The sequence below is a fragment of the Streptopelia decaocto genome (assembly GCF_964273445.1).
Source record: "Streptopelia decaocto genome assembly, chromosome: 3".
In the NCBI taxonomy this organism is placed as follows: Eukaryota; Metazoa; Chordata; class Aves; order Columbiformes; family Columbidae; genus Streptopelia; species Streptopelia decaocto.
In genome coordinates, this window is record NC_138656.1 from 11,317,965 (window position 1) to 11,339,227 (window position 21,263).

At 40.2% G+C, this 21,263-nt stretch overlaps 1 protein-coding gene across 1 annotated transcript in view; it reads left to right on the forward strand.

Moving 5' to 3' along the window:
* Positions 1–632: 632 nt before the first annotated feature.
* The window catches only part of HNRNPLL (heterogeneous nuclear ribonucleoprotein L like), a 28,386-nt gene continuing 7,755 nt past the window's right edge, over positions 633–21,263 (forward strand). The window contains exons 1-6 of the mRNA XM_082048841.1: positions 633–1,131; positions 10,823–10,941; positions 12,224–12,461; positions 16,062–16,147; positions 18,449–18,545; positions 18,633–18,705. Coding sequence (XP_081904967.1) covers positions 937–1,131; positions 10,823–10,941; positions 12,224–12,461; positions 16,062–16,147; positions 18,449–18,545; positions 18,633–18,705 — 808 coding nt within the window. The 5' untranslated portion in view covers positions 633–936. The remainder of the gene's footprint in view (positions 1,132–10,822; positions 10,942–12,223; positions 12,462–16,061; positions 16,148–18,448; positions 18,546–18,632; positions 18,706–21,263) is intronic.

Consider the following 21,263-nt stretch of genomic DNA (forward strand, 5'->3'; position numbering starts at 1 on the left):
CTACTGTTTGCACCGCCAGCAATTGCCATTGCAGTGCAGCCCTATGACACACATCTACACCGTTAGTGCCAGTCACAGCGCCCTGGGGCACACAGCCAGCCAGCCAGCTCTCCGACCTCGCAGGGAGCACATCTGGTACGGTCCTGTTTCTCAACCGATGAACTCCAGACCCCAGGGCCCCCCTGAACAGGCGGACGTGCTGACCCCCCGTGAGCCGGGGGCTCAGGGCGCGGAGCGAATGCCTGTGCGTGAGGAGATGCCGCGGCAGCGGTCTCAGGGCTCTGTGACCTTGGCAGCCCACGGCTGGGAGCTGGGACACACCGGTCGTGCCGCCGGCCCGTCCACTCCTGGCCGGGCCCGCGGCGCCGAGGTCCGCGCCTCTCGCCGCCTTTCTCGGCCGGCAGCACTGGCAAGGAGACAAAGGCGGCGCGGGCTGCGGGTGGAGGCCGAGGCTGCCACGCCGGGGACGCTGGTCCAGGCGCCCACAGGCCCTCCGCGCGGCCTCCCTCAGGCGTGCGCCCCCGCCGGCCGCTGCGCCGGCCGCGTCGCGCACGCTCCCGCCAGCTCCCCGTTCCCGAGTCCTCAGACATCAAAGACCGGGGAGGGGGAAGAGGGGAAGGGGGGCGGTACCGAGTCAGCTTCGCGGCGCGGTGAAGGGCACTCTCGCCGGCCAGTCGCCGCGCAGGCGGCGCCCGATGGGCATGCCTGCTGGCCTATCGCCTCGGCGTCTTCGCCCCCTCCCCGGCTCGGAGCCAGTTGTGGTGTCGGTGGGCGGTGGAGAGGCGTGACCCGCTCCCGGCGCAGGCAGGGGTGTGTGCGGGGGAACGGAGCGCAGAGCATCTTTCGTGTTCGCCGGCGCCGCCAGGCTCCATCCCCGCACCCGCTCGCCTCCCCCAGCCGGTAGCCGGGCCGTTCCTTCCCTCCTCTCTCGCGGCCATGTCGTCGCCGTCGTCTGGAGAGCGGTACGAAGAGGAAGAGGAGGAGGAGGACGGCGCTTACGAGAGCCAGGCCAAGCGGCTGAAGCCCAGCGCCGCTGCCGAGGAAGGCGAGATCGAGTACAGCGGCGCGGAAGAGAACGAGAGCCGACGGGACCATCCACCCCCGCCGCGTGGAGGGGCCTTCTCGGGCGGGGTGAGGGACGCGGCGGCCGCCGGGGTGGGGGCGCCTCCCGTCAGGATGTTGGCGAGGGGCAGGGGGCCTGCGAGTCGCTCGCCCCGCCCCCTCCCGCGGGGCTAGATCGGGACCCTCCCCCTCCTGTCTTTACCCGGCGCGGGGGGCGGGAGCCCTGGCCCCGCGGCCTCCCCGATGCTGGAGCCCGCTGACCCTCTCCCCCGAGCATAGAGCGGCTTCCGGTGGGGGGTGCGATCTCCCCCAGCCCCCGGGGTCAGGAAAGGCGGGGAGGGAGCCAGGCCGGGTCGCGTTTTTTCCCCTGCTCCCCGCCGCGGGCTGCGCGGCCGGTTGTTTCTCACCGTGGTCGCCCGGGGAAAGGGACTGAGTATGCAGCTGGCTGGCTATACGTGATTTGGATTTTGCAGTTCCGAGCTTGTCTCTGTTCCGTGGGCAGCTTGTTGCCTTTTGAGATGTTGCCATTGCAAGTTTTGTGCCTGCCCTGTTGCTGAGTGTAGCTATAGAAACGTAGAGCGGGGGAAGAAAGCAAGGGAGAGGGTTTCTTTCATCCTTCTGTTCTGCCTTTGTGTCTGGCAGTGTAGGGTGATAAGGCTGATCGTAAATGATTACTTCCTTTTTAAATGCACTTGTATTTCTGCTTTCTCCCTCACAAACAATGCATGCTCGTTCACTAAATGTTTTAGTGCTTACCTTTTATTCTTCATTAATTTGTATCTAAGTATCAGGATAGTGCCTGACCCATAAATTTGGGTCAACAATCCTTCGGTGTCTGTTGTTTGATTTCTTAGCCAACTAATTGTTCAGCTGATTGTAACCATTTTTCTTCTTGATGGCTCTATTTTTTACTTGAAAAAGCAAGATTAAGAAAACATTGGTTTAATAGCAGACCTTGAAATTTAGAATACCTCTGTTTCATGATTTGTTAAAATGAACTTGCTTAGCACTGGGATAAGTTAATGAGAGAGCATTTGCTGTTACAATCTCTCCACCAGTTAAACCTCTTGATGGAGAGGATACCTGCTAAATTAGTACAAGGGTCCCCTGATAAACTGCAACAAAGATAGATCTCGGGAGAGAACTATTTTAATTCTATGGCTTCTCGTGACAGAGTATCATCTCTGTCACAGTCAAGGCTTAGCAATATGCTTTGTCTTAAAGGCCAATTCTGAATGAAATCTGTATGCTTGTTTAAGTTATCTTGAAATTTTCTCATGTAGGAGAGCTGGACATCATGCAGTCTTTCAAGTAGCAACAGTAGCTCGTCTTTCCTCCTTTCTGCAGTATTTTATGAAATCAGCTAGTTCTTTTTTCTTTTTTTCTTCATTCTGGGTTCTGGCTCTGACAATCTTCATGTTGACCTCAGTATCTCAGTTTATCACAGTTAATGTGCAGGACACACTGCTCTGTCCCTTTAGGTAAGGAGAATGTGAAGTATATCTGTAACTTTACATTTTGGATTTCAAGAATGGCATGTGCTGAGTCTCCTGAGCCAAGAAACAAACAAATGTGTAGCAAATCAAAAACATGGGGAATATCTAGCCAGCTTGTTGTGTCCAGTTCAGTGTGCCTCAAGGAGCTGCATGGTCACTGACTCTGATGATTTATTGGCAAAGCTGTAGTCACTGGTCCGCTATTGGAGAGGCAGAAGTTGTCTTGATAATAGAGATCAAATTAGTTTCTTAAGAATAAGTCGTAACACCAAGTGGACATGTAAAAAAGGAACGACTGGGTGCTTTTGTTAGTAATTTTATGTGGGGCTTTTAATAGCAAAATGCCATCATCTATTCATTAGACTTAGGTAATATTTTTTTTTTTTCTCTAATAGATTAAAAAACTGTGCAGGAAAGTTATTGATTCTGTGGACGTTTCTTAGAACATTTACCTGAAGAGAAACAAGTCAACTTATGAAAGTTGTATGTGGCGTAGGGCAATGACGTATAAGAAGAAAGTGGGCTAAGAGGAGGGAAGACGTTTAAGTGTCCTGGGTTGCTTAGAAAAGAACAGGAAAAGAATAAGTGAGGATGAAGTACGAGGAATTATGGGGAATTAGAAAGAGAAATGGGACAATGAACGACTAGGGTAAAAAGAGTGGTAGGAGTCTGGTAGCCTCACTGTTGTGTTGTTGGGTTTTTTTTTGTGTTTTTTTTTTTTTTTTTTTCTTAACATGCATTCTAGAATATCTGTAAACTGTGCACTCCTATGGATAATACAGTCTCTTTGTGTAAAAGCTCTTTTGTGGTAGGACCCTGCAAGTGTGTTGGTGGGGTCTCCCTGCTGGGCTATATTTGTTGTTGTGGCATTTTTCCCATTTCTCTGGAATTGTTTCATTTCATGCCTCTAAGTGTGGTGTTTGGTGTATTTTTTTTTAATTATTTTTTTGGTTTTTGTTTGTTTGTGTTCTGTTTTGTTTTGTTTTTTTCCAAATGAGTGCCTAGGAGTCTGTAGATGAGATCCAAATGGGGAAACCCCAAATTTATTTTGCTCTCTTTTCTCCTGTTTCCCACTCATGGGGACACTCCTCATAGCCCAGAGGTGAACCATCTTCCTCATGGCTCATCTCAAGGCTGAGGAGCATGGAGAGCCAGGAACAGACCAGAATGTTGACCAGGGAAGAAGATGGAAGTTGTCTTGCAGAAGTTCAGGTGGGGAGTATGATTTAGAAGCAAGACTTTTACAGAAGCAGTGTTGAGTGGTAGTGAAGCCTTGGCAAAGAAATCAGATTTGTGGTGTAGCAGAGAGTCAGGACACTGGGAGAATGTGGGTTAAGAGCTGTGTTTAAGCATGTTTGGAGGGCCTTTTCAGCTGCATCCCCTCTCCATCCTTTAAATTTCAGTTTCATTAATTAATGTTGTATTTATACAACCTGTCTTTTCTGTAGCATCCACCTGCCTCACTGTCTCTGCCATACATATTCTTAAACATTTCTATGAAGTAAGGAAGATCGATTATCCCCGTTCTTACAGTTAGGGAAGTGAGATGTGGTATCTAAATACACAAACATAACTACAAGCTGCCACAAGGTAAGATAGGGATGTGAATTTGCAGCTTCTCAGCTACTCTGCTGTAACTTCCTATGTGCAGTGTTCTTGCTTTGTGGTAAATGGAAATCAGCTCACTGCGCAACGCAGTTGCTTCATGTCTTTACAGACAGTTGCAGTTACAGTAGTGAGATGGCACTGAGTTCAGATCTTCACCTATTTTGCATTGACTTGTTCATATATCCATTTCTTCAATGAAGTGCACCCTAGAAACGGGTTATGGTGTCAGTGTTAATCATCCTCCCTCCTTTACTCTCCCTCAGAAAAAGTAACTGTTACCTTCAGGCTAGTTCTTCTAGAATCTCAGATTGAATCTCCTGATAATGCTGTGTGTTGTGTGGGGTTTTGTTTTGGCATGTTGTTTTTTTGCTTGTTTATTATTTTAAAGGATATTCAGATTGTGCTAAGCTGAGAGGAAAATAGAATGGACTAGTTCAGTTGCAATGATCATCTAGGGCAACTGCCTGACCGCTTCATGGCAGATTCAGAATTAGCAGAAGGGGCCAGAGTGAAGGTATTCTGTTCTGTAGCGGTTGTATTAATTGAAAAGACACAGTGGTAGACAGTGCTAGGAAGAGGTATGTTTAAAAAGAGAAACAATAGCCCAAATTCTACATCCAAACCAAAACTAACTTGCCATGTAGCTTTCTAGAATATGGGGTGTGATTAACCTTAACCCCCTTCTCCTGCCTAGCACTCTCTAGCTCTCCAACCAGTCAACCAGTAACAAAAAAAACCCCAAGATATAGAAAACTGGCGTATTCTCATACTGCTGTGTAACATTAACTTTGTCTTGTTTGCATGGTTCTGAGGCACTGTCATACTTCACTGTGTACTGGAGTAACTGTTGTCACTGCAAAGCTACGGGCACTGCAAGTGGCACAGAGAGGTGTCTCCTGTACCTCTGTGGGGAAGAGACAGGACCGCTCAAGTCAGGCAGGTATGATCAGCAAGGGTGATGTATGTCAGAGCAAACAGCTTTAGGTTAATGCCATAATCCTGTAGTACAACTAACAGTTGAAGAGTGTGCAGAAAATGTGATATATCTGCTTATGAAAGACTTTCCTTATCAGACCATCCCATTGGGCAGAGCTGAGATAATTGGGGAATGTGTTGTGTACCTCCACTTTGCCTTTATAGTGTGGTAATTTTAGCTACCCTTGACAATCATGCAGGGCAGTTGGATGCAGATCAGTCCATTGTTAGGCATTAATGAAGTTTTGGGCACTTACATACCTAATAAGTAACCTTTTGGGGCTTCCTCCCCACCCCAGTTCTGTTGTATTTACGAAAGCAATTTCAGAGCATTTAAGAGGGATGCGGCGAGAGGAAAATTTGAGAGTGAATAAGATAATCCTGATGGTGAGAAATAACAGTGTATTTAGGTACCTAGTGGAGAGAATATGAAGGAAGAGTGCCATCCTTTTGCGTAAGAAGCACAATGGAGGAAGTAAGCAGAGAAATGGCAAAGGAGCAGATGGTCCAAAAAAGGCAGTGCAAACTAATAGAACCAAGAACTGGAAGGTGTCTGGAGAAAGGATAAAGGACACATTTATGTGCAAATGGTGACAAATTCTCCAATCTGGAATTGGTGAGCAAGAGAGACATCATCCTAGAGCCCATGATGACTTTTTTTCCTTTTCAGAATGGCAAATTGTAATTTGTTAGCAAGAAATCAGTGATATATTTAAAGTGTTGTCTAGGACTATGTAGGTCACCAAAGAACGGAAGTTAAAATGCTACAGCAGTTCTTTGAAGCTGCTTCTGTTGCTGTCTTATGTATATGAAGTATCTTGTTTGCGTTTCATCTGCTTGGTTATGTCAGCACTTCCCTTCATGCTTCAGCTCTCTACAGAAGCTTGTTCTCAATGTTAAATGTTTTTATGTTCCTAGCTTCTTTCTTGAGGGAGATCTTTCTGTCCTTGTTACTGGTCTTGAGCACTTAGAAAGGAAGTCCGTTTCCATTATCTATTTAATAATTGCATTTTCTGTCCAGCTAATGATTCTTCAAGAAATTGTTATTGAGCTTTCAAAAACTCTTCATATATAGTCATATATACTAATGGGTACAGCAGTAATGTCAGCTAGTCTGTTCTGGCTTTGGAGGAGTGCAAATGTCGTGTTGGAGTTTTGCATGTGGTTTTTGTGCCATAGTGGGAGTTGGAGTTAGTGAAAGACTCCTTCATAAGCAGATAAATAGTGGTGGTGGTTAATCTGTATGTGAGTGGATGCTTTGATGTAACCTTTGCCTATGTGTAGTTTTCAAGATACAGTGACCATGAGATCTTGGTCAAAACTCTATATTTTTTGTCTCTGGGAAGAATTTATGGCATCAGTGCAGTGGTTTGTATAAGTTCTGATGTTAGCTGTGAAGGTGCTTAACACTTACAGACACATTTGATTTTTCATGTGGTCTTGTGGTTTTATTTCTTTTAGAGGAAATCAAGGCTTCATACTGCAGCTTGGTAGCTGCAAAACTTGTTTGATGATAATATTTAAGTCTGTCCTTCGTGAAGACTTTTTTTGCACTCAAACATATGCCTGTGGCTGTCACGGGGGAGTGATTTTAGGGTTCTGCTTGCTGCAGAACAATGTTTAGATTTCTTAAAGAGAAGTGTGACTTAAAAGAGTTCGGTGGCAGGTTCACTCTATTATTTACTGCATGGGGGAAATATGCCAAGCCGAATGCTGCTTACCTTCTCTCCAGATGCCTATACCCATTCACAAAGCAAACTTTCAGGCTTCTTCCCTCCCTGATAACCGTTTGCTCCAGGGGGCTGTGTCTTGGAGCTCCAGAGACAAACTTTCACGTGAGGCCAGTATCTGTCGTGGTACAAACTGTCAGGATTCCTCTTTCCCCGATAACCGTTCGCTCTGGAGTCTGTATTTTAGAACTCCAGTAGCAAACTTTCAGGTGAGGCCTTATGACCATATGCAGAACAGACTTTCAGGAGACAAGATTCTCAAAAAATAAAAAATGTAATGGAGTAGAATAGCAGAAGGGGTGGCTCAAGCTGGGTACCTGTGCGGAGGTCCACCTGAGCATAGAAAACTACAAACTTTTTTGCATCTTTACAGATCATTCACATCAAGATCCAGTCCAATAGCAAAATTTTTACACCAGGTCCTTTGCTCCCCATTGGACCCTATTTCCCTGACTCCACGTGAGCCTTTGTTTTGTTCAGTTGTAGATATTGGCTTTGGTCCATATCCTTGAAGGTGCCGTTTTGTCGGATAAATCCTTTCTTCTCAGCAAAGTGCAAAACAGACCTCACTTCGCAGATGTCTGTGATGTCGCTGTGTTAGCCTTGGATTGTTGTTTTCCCAGTCAGTTCCATTTTTCCCAGCAAAATGCAAGCTAGACTTTATCTTGCAGGCGTTTAGTGTAGTCTGCAGTTGCTTTTGGCAAATATGAGCTTAAAATTTTAGCAAATCTAGTCTGCTAAGTAACATGAATCAAAGAGTATATTAAAAATCATGCAACCTTATATCTCTAAATAATCCATTACATTTGGTGTGCATCTACCTAAGCTAAATGACTAATATTGAACTTGAATTTGACTTGTCCACTGACCTGTGAGTAGTAAAACCATTGCCATACAGCTCACTTATTTAGGGAGAGCTCAAAAGTGGGCTCATCCAGGCTGTCATATTTATAGAATGAAGTGGTTGACACATAGTCAAATTGTACACAGTAGGAAAAGTATGCATGGGACTCCCTGCACCCACAAGTCACCGGCGTTCAGTGTGCCGTTCTGCTTCCCTGTGGGTCTCCTGGAAGGAGTTCTTGGCCTGGCTGTGGCTCAGGCGCTTCCCTCCTCTGGAGCCTGGACCAAACTGCTGCTGGTTTGGCTGGGGGGAGTCGAGTGCACCCGCCACAGTGGCACATGTTGATGTCTTCACCAATATGCTCTGAAATGTTAGTTTGTGGCTTCCTGACTCAGGACTGGCTTACGCTTGGTTCTTGTGCTGCTCTTTACTGTTGCTGGTTTGAAACTATTTTGAGTAAAGCAGAGGCCGTCTGCTTAATGGTTTTATCTGTATAAATTGGTTTCTGAAATGCTGTGTAGGTAAGTCCTTAATTTCATGGCAAGTGACTGAGATCTCACTCTTTGGGGGTTGTTTGTTTTGGGTTGGTGTTGTGTGGTTTTTTTTGTTGTTTGTTTATTTTTGGTGGTTGTTGTTTTTAATTCCATGCTGCTTGAGCTTCTGTGCAAGTTACTACAATAACAGAGGTATTATAACTTTTGGTTCTTATTGAACCTCCTACTGTACAACACCCTACTAAAGGATGCTTTCTATATGGTGTTATGGGAGAAGGAAATTTGGCTTGGAAAGCCAAGTGTTCCTTTAACTACAAAACAGAGCAAAATTTGTATTTGCTGATGGATCCAAGAATAATTCCAACTGCAGAAGTGCTGACACCTGTATATGTGCATGTAAGTTGGGTGTAATGGATTTGAAGATGCAAGTATAAAAGTCTTAATTTTTGAGAGAGAAAGATTTAGATCTTCAGTAGACAAGCTTAAATGGATGGCTAATAAATAAAAATAAAAAGGAATATGCTTGACAAAGAAACATCAACTGAAACTATAATAGAAGACTGAACTGGGAACGGAAAAATACTGTTCTGTTATGATCCACTCTCTGAAAAGCTTGACTTGCTAATTAAGTAAGGTAGCTCTTCGTAGTGAATCTTTGCTTCAGTGAGAAAATCATTGCTTATATTTGCCATCTGATGAGACAGAAATATTTTTAGGTGAGATTTCTTAAATGCATTAAAGAAGAGAAAATGCATACCCGTCGCATTAACTCGGATCTTAATATAGTAACGTGTGAAGCGCAGTGAATAATAGATTTAATAACTTCTGATTGTTCTGCAGACTGTAAAAAAAGTTGCATGCTATCTTAACACCTTAGAGTAGTAGACTTTGCAGGGAAAAAAGCTAATTATTTTCAGTTTCCTTAGGTGCTTCTTTCAGCTTTGAAACGTGTGTATGCAGGTAAAGAAAATTAAAACCTCTGTGTAGTTCTGTTCCTTCTGCTGTTGCCTAAGTATTTGCAGTTCAACGTATTAATCTTTTATGACTACTTTGATCACTGCTACTGCTGTACATCTTATCTGATTAATTCGGGATATATGTTATCTTATGCAAATATCACTAGTGATGTTTTCTCACAATTCTCGCAGCTCTTATTCAAATAAGTGTGTTCCCACTTAAAATACTTTCATACTGCAAATGGATAAAACATAAGCTAAGCTTAAAAAAATTACACAGCAGAGTGTTCTGATGTCTGATGGTATCTGGAGTGCTGGCCTTTGGTTCAAACAGAATGGTCAAATCCTCAGTTTAAAGAAAAATATACGTAATTGTTTTGGGAGAGCTTTGTATAGAACACAGGAATTAAATGTTCAAGGCTCACTTAATAGTTATCTGGAATGTGTTTTTTACTTGAATCTATAGTTAAACAGGGAAGAGCAGAATGTTTGTAGCAGTAGTAGCAATCATTGTGGTTATTTGATTACTGGAGCTGAATACTCTTTTGTGCTGCAGATGAGAACCTCTCTCTGGTTCCGGAAGATGCTATACTGCTTTTTACGAAAAAGTGAAAAATCAACAAGACTTGATCTTTTAGATCAAACACATTGATGTAGTTGCTAAATTTGAATACATCGACTTTACACTGCAGTTATATGTATGAAATTTGAGTGCTGGTAATGACAGTATATTTTAGAATGTCCTTTGTTATCTCTATGCTTTCTTTGGTTATTTCTCATTATTGGTTTATTATATTATTTTTATTTATTTACTTACCTACTTACTTACTTATTTATTTATTTAATTTAACCTTCATGTTTTGGAATATATAATGTAAATTTCAGCCCTACTTTAGACTTTGCATGGAAAGATGAGCTGATTCCAGCTCAGATTCTTCAGTAAAACAGAACTGAGACTGTCTGAAGTCTCAATACCTCTGAAAAATGCTCATGGTGGGAATTGTGCATGTTAATGTATGACAGCTGAATCTGTTGATGGTAGTCGGCGTAGGGGCGAGAAGAGAAAGCGTACCCATATGCACAGAAATTGTGAGTTTTTAAAAATGTGTATGAAGAGTGTTCAGAATTAGAAGGGAGGTTGGGTTTATTTTGTATATGGTACAGAGCTGGCGTTTTCTTGCATTGTGGGGCACAGCTCTGCATGTGTTAGGAAAAGAATACTGATAGCCTGTGTTTGTTCCTGCCTCTTTATCCCCCCAGCCTGTCTCAAACCAATATTGGCATAAACAAACAAGGAAAGTGTCAGAAATATTTTAGCTCTTGTGCGTGTCCAGGTTTTTTTTATGCTTTTAATGAATAGGGTGGAAGACCTCTTGCAATTCAATCAAGTGTTAAATAGACTTTATTTTATAGTAGAAAAATCTGGCCAGTTCCAATACATTAATTAAATCTGCAAAACATGTCATTTTAAGTAGACTTCAGCAACTGAACTTGGCAATCTGTAAAGAAAAGTTAAATTACTTAAAATATGCTTGGATTGTACATTTAAATGGCTGCTTCTGGACCCAGTGTGGTGTCTGCCAAATATTTAATTTTAGTTAGTGATAGCAATATTCCTTGTTCTGTGTTGAATTTTAAAATGTCATTTCTTTGCTAGGATGCCGGAGGAAGTCATCACAAAGTCTCTGTTTCTCCTGTTGTCCATGTCCGAGGGCTGTGTGAATCAGTTGTGGAAGCAGATCTTGTGGAAGCTCTTGAAAAGTTTGGAACCATATGGTATGTCAAACAGTATAAAGTCAGATTTCTGGACAAGCTGGGAGCATTATTTAAAAGTCTCTTGGACCTCTTTAAATACATTATAATAGCCATTTGAAATCTGGAACTTAGTTAATAGAAAAACATAAAGATTTTTCTAGCTGTGTGAAGATTCTGTGTTTCTGTATATGACAAGTCTGGTCAAGCAGAGTTATACTGTCTACACGCCCTGTTGTCTGCTGTCAGACTGCAGTAGCACAGCTAGTCCTGGTCTTAATGTGAGCTGTAGCTAGACTGAATTGCAGAAAAACACAAAGGTGGTTGTTTTGATAAGAGTGAATATATCAAAAATAAGAATGGGCCACAGCACAGGTGATGCTTTTTCCTATGGTTTCCTGTGGGAAGAGTGCTTGTGATATGGCAGGGCCTTCAGAATGAGGTGGTTATTCAGAGAAAGTCCCTTCAAATGTCATACAGCCTGAAGAGTCATCATTTGTGAACAAAATAGTAAAGATGAATGGGTAGAGCCAGCTTATGCTGAGGTTTGAGTGCTGCTTTCTGGAAACTGGCATTATTTTTCAAGGAAATGCATGTATTGAAGTCACATAGGGTTTTGTTAATAGTACAATAGTATTCTTCACTGCCTTAATATTCAAATAATTGAATTATACTTGTACCAGTATAAATAAATAAATAAATAAAGAATGAATGAATGGAGTGCACATAAGCTTGTTCAGAAATACAAATAAGTACATTTTAGCCTCAGAGTTTTAGTTTTCAAAAACTTAATCAGCTGACAAAGCTTCTTGAATTTGTCTGTGCCTTAATTTGGTTAACTAGAATACTTAAGTCCTCTAAAGTAGTTTTGTGTCAGAATAGTATTTTAAGTTTCTTAGCAACAGCAAATTTTGTAGCAATTTTGAATGTGTTTTATTATTTGCATTTACTTTGATCCTTTACCTCATAAATGACTTTAGAAAGTTTTTTAATACTGATTGTAGTTGTAGTAAGTTAGTAAATTATTAACTGTTTGTTGCATTGGATGAATGTTTTTATGCATCAAACTTTTTCAGGAAAACATCTGCTTATTACTTACTTATCTTATAGCTGCATTTCTTTGTTTTGCTGCAAATGCTTTAGAAGTGTGTTGACCAGGTTTGGGAAGCATGAGTAGGGAGACCTACCTTCCTTTTATGTCTTTGCTAGGAATTGCTTAGAAAAAATGTATCACATATGACAGTTATGGGACTTCAGAGTTTGAGTAAGCATATAGGAAAACTTACTGTAATGTTTCTCTCACCAGCTATGTCATGATGATGCCATTTAAGCGCCAGGCTCTGGTGGAGTTTGAAAACGTAGAAAGTGCAAAGAAATGTGTAACGTTTGCAGCCGATGAACCTGTATACATTGCTGGACAGCAAGCCTTTTTCAACTACTCAACAAGTAAGAGGATTACTCGGCCAGGGAACACTGATGACCCATCAGGTGGAAATAAAGTTCTCCTGTTGTCAATTCAGAATCCTCTCTACCCAATTACAGTGGTATGTTTCTTCTTTTTTTTCTTTAATAGAATAATAAAAGGCAGGGAATGGCAATCTCTGTTACATTATTTCCATTGTGTATTATTTGTTAAAGTCGTTAATTTCAGTCAGGAAATTAAATTCACTTACCAAAGCTTTACACTGTCAAGTAACATGCATATTCTGGGAAAAAAAAAAAAAGCTTTTTCAAGATGATTCATCTTGTTGTACAGATATTTTGCAAAATATTTGAAGACTTCAGTGGTCAGGATTTTGAAATGTTTTAAGTTGCTACATGCTTCTGAAGTATTTCCAAATGTGTTGCCACAGCATGAGGAATGTCATTTAGCTTTTAGACTCTGAGTAGTGCATGTTTAAATAGCAAGTAATTTTTCTAGTAGGAGGGGTTATTTTATTGCAGTTCTGCATTCTTAGCTATTTCCTTTGTGGAAAGTTGAAACCACTTGTTGATTATCAGCTCCAGTTTGATGGAATCTTCCTCACTTTTATTTGGTCTGATACATTTTTCTTTTCAGTATTTCTAGTCATACCATATATACAGTTGCATGCTAATTTATTGCCATATATTTATGGCACACATGCATTTTTTTAATGGTATGGATATTTTTTGCTAGTATTTAAGAATACATGTTTTCTCATGCATTGAATACTTATATTTTTTTCAGAGAGATTTTATAGAACACGTTGAATTGCACAGAAAGATTTCAGGAAAAAAATTAAAACTCTGCTTTAAGCAGACTTGTAATACTGTGGTACAAACATAAGTTACTGGTTCTTAGGGAAATACATAGGATAGTATGGACCAACCTAAGTCTTTGGGTTGTGTGGAACCATGTAACTTAATGCAAGCATTAAGTTTTGTTTAATGTGCTGTATATTATGTTAGCAAATTGATTGAAACTTAGTATTCCTGAAATTACTTCAAGCAGTCATTTCCGTATCATGCTTTTTCCTTCACTGTATTATGAATATTGGTAGGTTTTTGCCTGTTGCTTCATTAGTGGATGATGAATTTTCTTTCTCCTGTCAGTTTTCTTTATAGAAAAGCATGGCAAGGTATGAGTTGCTTTTTCATCAGTGTTTAAGAATGAACCTGCTTTGAGCCATGTGAACAAATCCACTAAGTTAAAGAATTCTTTGCATGTGACTATAACACAAATTTTGGAAACTATGTTTAATTCCTGCATTTTAACTTTAGCTTGCATAAGCATCTGAATTGAATGTAGAGGCTTGGGGAAACTTGGTAGCAGAAGCATTGTTCTGGGCGAGGAACATTTCATGGAAATTCTGAGGATCAAGCCTCCAGCACAATAGCTCCTTTTTTAAAACAAACACACACCCCGCCCCGTGCCCCGCCCCCCCCCCCCGCCTCCGATAGAGCTTCTCAAAGTGACCACTGCTGCTGCAGTTGTTACTGTCTGTTCAGCTATACCTACTGCTGCTGTTGCCTCTTAGGTCTTACCTTCTAAAGTTTAGAATCTAAACCTTCTGTACATGCATGAGGGGGGTGTGATATGCCTGAAATGTTTTAAACTTAATTACCAACTTCTTTTGAGATTAGGTTGCTGCACCTTCTTTATCATGGTATTCTAGTATGTATATAATGCTAGTGTTAATTTTTATTCAAAATAGCCCACGTTACTGTATCTTGTGCATCACTTGACTGATTTGGTAGTCAAAAAACAAGCTGCGTGTATGCCTGCTGGCTAATGACACTGATAGCATTTTGAGTAGAGCTTACATTTTGAAAGATAGGTTATTTTTTGTGTGTGTGTGGGGGGGGGGGTTTGTTTTGTTTTGTTGGGTTTTTTTGTTTGTTTGTTTTGCTTTAAATTAAGTGGCTGTGAATAAATCTTTTTAGAGACAAATTGTGAAAGAAAGTTGTATGCCTGAAAATTTATGTCTTGTGGAACTGGAAAATTTTCAGGATACTTGTGTCCCAAACAAAAGGAGATGGAGGGCAGCTGTTTTTGAGTGTGCATAGAAAACACCTATAACCAATCTCATAATTGTTATTTTTTTAGGGGTTCAGGCTGCTTGAATTATTTCTAAAAATGTCTGTCCATCTTCTGAAAAACTTGACAGTCTTCTCTGCTTGCTTCATTTAGTTATACAAAACACTCACTGGAGTGTCTGGAGCAAGGCCTCTGAGCATGGACAAAGTTTTTTTTTTTTTTTGTTTGGTTTTGTTGTTTGGTTTTTGTTTTGTTGTTTGGTTTTTGTTTTGTTGTTTGGTTTTTGTTTTGTTGTTTGGTTTTTGTTTTGTTGTTTGGTTTTTGTTTTGGGTGTTTTGTTTGTTTATTTGTTGTTGTTGTGTTTGGGTGCTTTTTCTTGTTTTTGTTTTTTACTGGTAATATGCCCATATAGTAAAGGTTATGGTACTTCATATAAGCCAGGAGTTACACCACTGCAGCTGTAGCCAACATTAAGACATCCTCTTTTTCTAGTTTCTTGTTGTAAGAGGGGGGTATATGGGCTTGTGTTTGTTTTGTTTTTAGAAATCCAGCATGCCCCTCACCGCTTTGCTTCCCAATTACTCTGTTATTCTGCAGAACATAATAATAAATTTCGTTTCCCCTCTCAAGAAGGGAAATAAATTGTGGTAGAGTGCTTCACTGAGATGTCAGTTCCTTTGCCTGCTAGGGTTACCTTTCAGCTGTTTGAACATGATCTAACAAGTGAATTGTTTCAAGAAATCACAGTTCCTGTTTGTTCAGGTTCTCAAGCCTGAGTCTTTATAATTCCAAGTATGGGTGTATAAACACTCTAAACTCTTTTTTTCTTGGCCAGATTCATGCTGGAGACTTATTTCTGGTAACATGATGTTTGAATTGTTATATGTAATGGACTGTTATTTGAGATACCCCCAGCATCACATCATTAGTGTGGCCTGATGTGCAGTAAGGCAAACTTTTCGTACTGTTTGGTTCCCCTGCAGCACTGGAAATGGTCCTGGATTTTATTGGTTCCTTGTAATATAGATAATGCTGGTGAAAGCAGAGCATTAAAAATGAGTTTGCATGAATCCGATGTTCCCTGTCAGAAGTTTTCTCTGCCTTAAGTGGAAAAAGCACAGCAAACACTTGCAGTGTCTTCAGTTTGGGTCAATATGATCGGCATTGTCCCTTTGATAGCCACCTAAGCTTACATCGTGGACTACTCCAGGTTACTCTTCTGAAAATGAACATGAACAGTTAAAAAAACCCTTAGCTGCTAGAGTCTTATGAAATGAAATGTGCTATAACTACAGTGTCATTTTGTCTATCTCTGCTTTGGTGAAACTACTGCAGCGCATGCTTAAAGGGAGCGCAGCTTGAGACATGGATGCAATTTCTGGATTTTCAAACAGTTGAAGATACTAATGTTTGCATGAGTACTTAAATAATTTATTTTCTGTTTTTCAGATTTGGCTGCCTGTGCTATATTGATCCATAAAACTGCTAATCATGAGTGTATAAACTCAATAGGGAAAATTATAAATGAAAAGTTAACAGGCCTTTTCTTTGCTCTTTGGCATTAAATGCCAATACAAGGAAATATTCTGTGAACCTAAGGTGTTTGAAGTTTCATATCTGACTAAAAATATTTTTTCTCCTTTAGGATGTATTGTATACTGTGTGCAACCCTGTTGGAAAAGTTCAGCGCATCGTTATATTCAAGAGAAATGGAATACAAGCTATGGTTGAATATCCTTTTTGAGTGTGATTTTTTTTTTTTTTTTCTGTAGGTTCCTGGCTGCAGATGAGATTCAGCATGAGAATGTCAGAAAAATACCCTGTAATTTTGAGACCAAATTATGTCTTAGGTAGAATTCTAAAAATAGTAATTTCTAACTTCTATATGTGTATAAGACAAAATAGCACATACATATTTCACCTTTGTAGGAAAATGACATTGTCAACAATGGTCTTGATAACCATGTTCATAGGCGACCCTAAGGCTAATAATTTGCAGATGTGAAATATGTCATAGATTTGACAGTGCATTGTACACAAAAGTTTTGTGGCTTCTGCCTGTGTTGACACTGAAGAAATGGGTAAGGGATTGCAGAGGTACGGTTTGACTTCTTCAGACTCTTCTAAAATAGTTCTAATATATATTGCTTGTCTTACTATTCTGACTTCGTTGAAGCGTGAGATCAACTTAGGCCTCCTTGACTCGTTTATCATGTGTTGACAAAAATCCCTGCTCTGTTATCCTACTGTTTACTATATTCATAGCTACTACATTCGTAGCATGGGGTGAATGTTCAGAGTTGTTAATATGTGACTGCGGTTTGCAAAGTCCGAAGTCTGATAAGATTACCCCTTACTTTATAAAATTTGATAGCCTTCTTTCTAGAGACTGATTACCCTCAATTTTTGAGCAGTTATCTAGAGAAAATGGTATCAAAATCTCAGAAATTCTTTTGTGATTTCCCCACTTTATTAACTTTATTCGTGGGTTACTTCTGTAACATTATTTAACCAGTGGCGGCATCAACGATTTACCAGGCAAAAAGAAATACCCTGACTTCCATAAAAGCTAGCTAATTTCTGTTTTTCAATGTAGGAGACTTAAACTGTGTGTCCTAATAGTAGTTTGACGTACTGCGATAGTGTGTTGAGTTTGTGGTAAGTGGTGGTGTCTGGATCAGATGACTTGTACAGTTGGGGGTTATTATGCATCTTGTGACAGATTAGGGAAGTTGTGGGGAGGATCTTGCACATGCTCTGGAAGTACCATATATCTGTCCTTTGAATTAAATCCTGTTACGTGCCTTTTATTAAAAACAAAAACAACCAGCAGTTGAAAGAAAACTCGCAAATGTGAACAAAGTAATGCAGCAGCATAGGTGAACAGTTTGCCTGGCATGGGGAGTGAGTTTCAAGACAAGTCTTGTATGAAAAGTTCAAAAATTTTCTCAAATTTCAATGCTAATTGCAGTACCTATTACTTTCGCAGGTATGCTCCCACAGTTCTAGGCAGTGCCAAGTAATTTCTTAGAGGTCTGGGAAGCCTAACTTTTCTCACTCTTAAAATCCACAGTGAATCTACTTCACCCTGGAAGAAGTTGCGGGAATGTGGTAAAACACAATTGATATGCTGTTGATACAGAATACTTCCAAAATGTTGCTTATTACATCAAATGTCATGATTATATTGAAGGACGGTGCAAAATGTCTGGTCTGCTGCAAGTTTCAGGCTTTCTGACACTGTATGTTATTGAGTATGTATGAGGTCATGGATTGCCCTGTGCAAAGGCTCAGGTATGTTTTTCTGCTAGTCACAGAACCAATCTTGGAACATGTAGAGGATAAGAAATAACCAACGTGTTAGAGCCTGGCATGTGCATCTGCCTTGAGCAGCGGATTGAAAGCAATCTGCTTGTTGTATTTTTTGATACAACATGATTATTTTTTCATTCAAAATATCTCTCGATTCTGTGGTTTTATTTGGCTAACAGGCTCTTCGTAGTTCTTTTCACTGTAAGTTAACTACTGACCTCACGTTCTCCCTCCCCACAAGTTCTGAGCTAACGATAGCTGTGAGAATGGATGCACTGTCTTAAGTCACACCTTCTTGCCCCCAAGCTCTGATGCAGCTTGAACTTTCCCTTGAAACTTTCAGTTAAAATATTCTCTAGGCTTGCTGGTAACTTTCTGTGTCCTCTGATGAAAATTACTAAACCCACCAGAATATGCCCTTCCAAATGGTGTAAGCTCAGAGCATAAACAAAGCTTGCCCTTCTATATAATCCACACTGAGGAATTTACTGATATATGAATGATCTCGTGATGTGCTGCATACATCTCAAAACCAGATGCTTAACAGAAGTTTAACCCATATATAATTGTTGGTAATTTTATATTAATGTCTCTGGAGACTTCTTGTAAGGTATAAAAAACCGAAATATCTGCAGGCTACAAAAATAAAGCCGTATCAGAAGAAAGGGATGTGAATGAGGCACCTGGGGGAAAAAAAAAATTCCTTAACATGATGTGTATGTTTGAATCAGTGTTTTGTGCCCAGAAGGCAAAGGCTGCACTCAATGGAGCAGATATCTATGCAGGATGCTGTACGCTAAAAATTGAATATGCAAGGGTATGCTTGGACCTTCTCCTTTAATTTTACTAGAAGAATATATATGATCACGACTTAACCTTTTTCACTTTTACTTTATTTGAACAGCCAACTCGACTTAATGTCATCAGAAATGACAACGATAGTTGGGACTACACTAAACCATATCTGGGCCGACGAGGTAGGTTTTCTTATGTTATCGCTGTAGATGTTTGCCTACACTAATGCCAATCCTTTATAGATGGTCAGGCTGTGTGGCAGTAGTCATGTCAAAGCAAGCCAGTGCTGCTGGAGACTGTGCTCACACCAGGACATTAACCTTGAGCCCTAGTGCCCCCTACAGCTGTGTTCTGAGCCTCTGAGCTCAACAAGGAGCCCACACCTGCAAGCACCTTCGCAGTTCTCAAGGACTTGCATTTCTCCAAGCAGCTCTCTCTCTTTGGAGGAGAGGAAACCTGGTACAGACTATTCCTTACAAACTACAAACTTGCACACTGCTTCTCCTTCGGACTCTTTTTTTTTTTTTTTTTTCCCTTATGTTGGACAAGGCATTAAGAAGGATAGAGGACTTCAGCAGGCTGACTCTACACTTCATCATGCACCACATCGGCATCAGCCAAAAAAAAAAAACCAAACCAACCCAAACAAACAAAAAAAAACCAAACCCAAAACAAACCAACAGAAAAAACCAAACAAACAAACTCTGAAAAAAACTCAGACTTGCAATTCACCTTGTCTGCATACTGCATGCACCACCACCACAAGTTTTTAAAGGAGGACACTTTCAGTACTTCAGTTGTGTGTGAGATGAATCATGTGATAGACTGTACCCATTCTGTTCAAGTTTGTATGTATACTGGTCTTACTTAAAATTACAACTGAAAAATTGAGAACGTCCAAAATTAAGAGCCTCTCTTGTTGATACCATTGATGTTGTACTTCCTGTATGTGAGAGTTGAATTCAGTCTTAACAGTGTAAATATTGTCTAGTAGTAGGGAAATTTAATCCTGATCTTTAGATAGTTAAAACTGAGCAGTGCAATATCAGATAGGTCCCCTCAGTTATTAAAATAGGGAGATTCATAATTGCTACAGGCATACTGTTTCTTAAGTACTCAGATGTTTTACCAGAGTTTAACTCAAGTCAGTTGAAACTATGACTACATATGTAAAGACAAACTGCTGTGTAGCTTAACTCCTGTAAAGTGTTTCTTCAAAAATAAATTGTAACTATTGAGTGCAGTGTTCAGTTAACTTATGTACAATAATGTATGCAATGTTAAGTTAGAGAAGTGAAGACAATGTGTCCAAGATAGAGTATCTGCTTATCAAAGACTATATGAGAATGAGGACTTTGACTGTCTCAAATGATATGCACTTTCAAAGTAATTCTGTAGAGACCCTGAGCTTGTAAAAACTGTTGTACAACTGAAAACTTAGGGCTTGAATTTTCAAAATCAAGTTCTTGTAAAAAGTTAACAAGGGAGCTACAGTATTGGTTGCTACTTACAGATTATGACTTTGTATCGGGATTCAATTTTTTTCTCAAATTCCTCAGTTAAAAAAAAGATTTTGCAGAAACTCAAGGGCAAGAAAAAAATATGAAAGTTTGAATTTGAAAAATCTGAAGGATTAATTTGATCCTCATATCTTTTGATCATTGCAGTGTTTGGTGGCTGACTTGTAACATTGTGCATCTAATTACGTGATGTAATTGGTCTGCAGATATGACAGTATGAACTAAATGTTCCCCAAGCTAGAGAAAACAGTGGAAAATGAAAAACTTAGGATAGGTATGGCTTGCTCTTTCTCAAGAACTCTCATTCTACTCTTTTGTTTTCCTTTTGTTACACTGACAGCTGGTCTCTGTTTTCTATAGATCACTCTGCTACACATGAGAAGAAAATAATTAGCCTTGTATTATAGATGCATGTACTATGCTATATAGTATATAGCACAATTTTTTATTTACTGTGACCCAGATCTACTTATCTAGCAAATGGGAATATAAATTTTTGAATGAACATGGAGATATACTTGAGAAAGTAGGCATCTAGAGCAATTTTGCTCATAAAGTAATCGAGGATTTTTTTTTTTTTTCTGAGAGTTTTCATACTTGTGTTTCAGCTTACTCTTGCAGCAGTGTTGTTTGCATTTTGAACTTACTGTGACCTGAACAGTAGGGGTGTGACTGCAACAAACAAGATCTTAACCCAAAGGAATTAAATTTTCAGGACAGGCATGTTAATACATGCTTTCAGAATTTCCTTCACCCTTTCCTCATCAAATCTTAAGAAGGAAATTCATTTTGCTAATTATTGTTTTTCAAGTAACTGTTAAGTTTTTACGGTAACAAGTTATAGACTTCCCCATAGTATTTCTCCATATAAATAAATTTCCTAGCAAGTGCCTGCTGCTGTGAACCCATATTGCATTAGATTGAAATGAAAAAAAAAAATCCACCTGACTTAGTATTCTACATGGTTTTAGCCAGAAAGTTCAAACTGTAGTTTGGGGCATTTCTTTCTGTGGTAATACCAGCATACACAGTGACTCAAGGACCTGATTTAAAAATAACACCAAAAACCCAACAAACTCCAAACTTAAACTAGATTATAAAGAACATTTCCTTTCAGAATTATTTTTAACATAGATCAGTTCTCATGTTTCAATGCTTGTTCGCACAAGTAATTTGTACTTGCACAACTGAGGGACTTTGTTCAAGTAAGGAACAAGTAT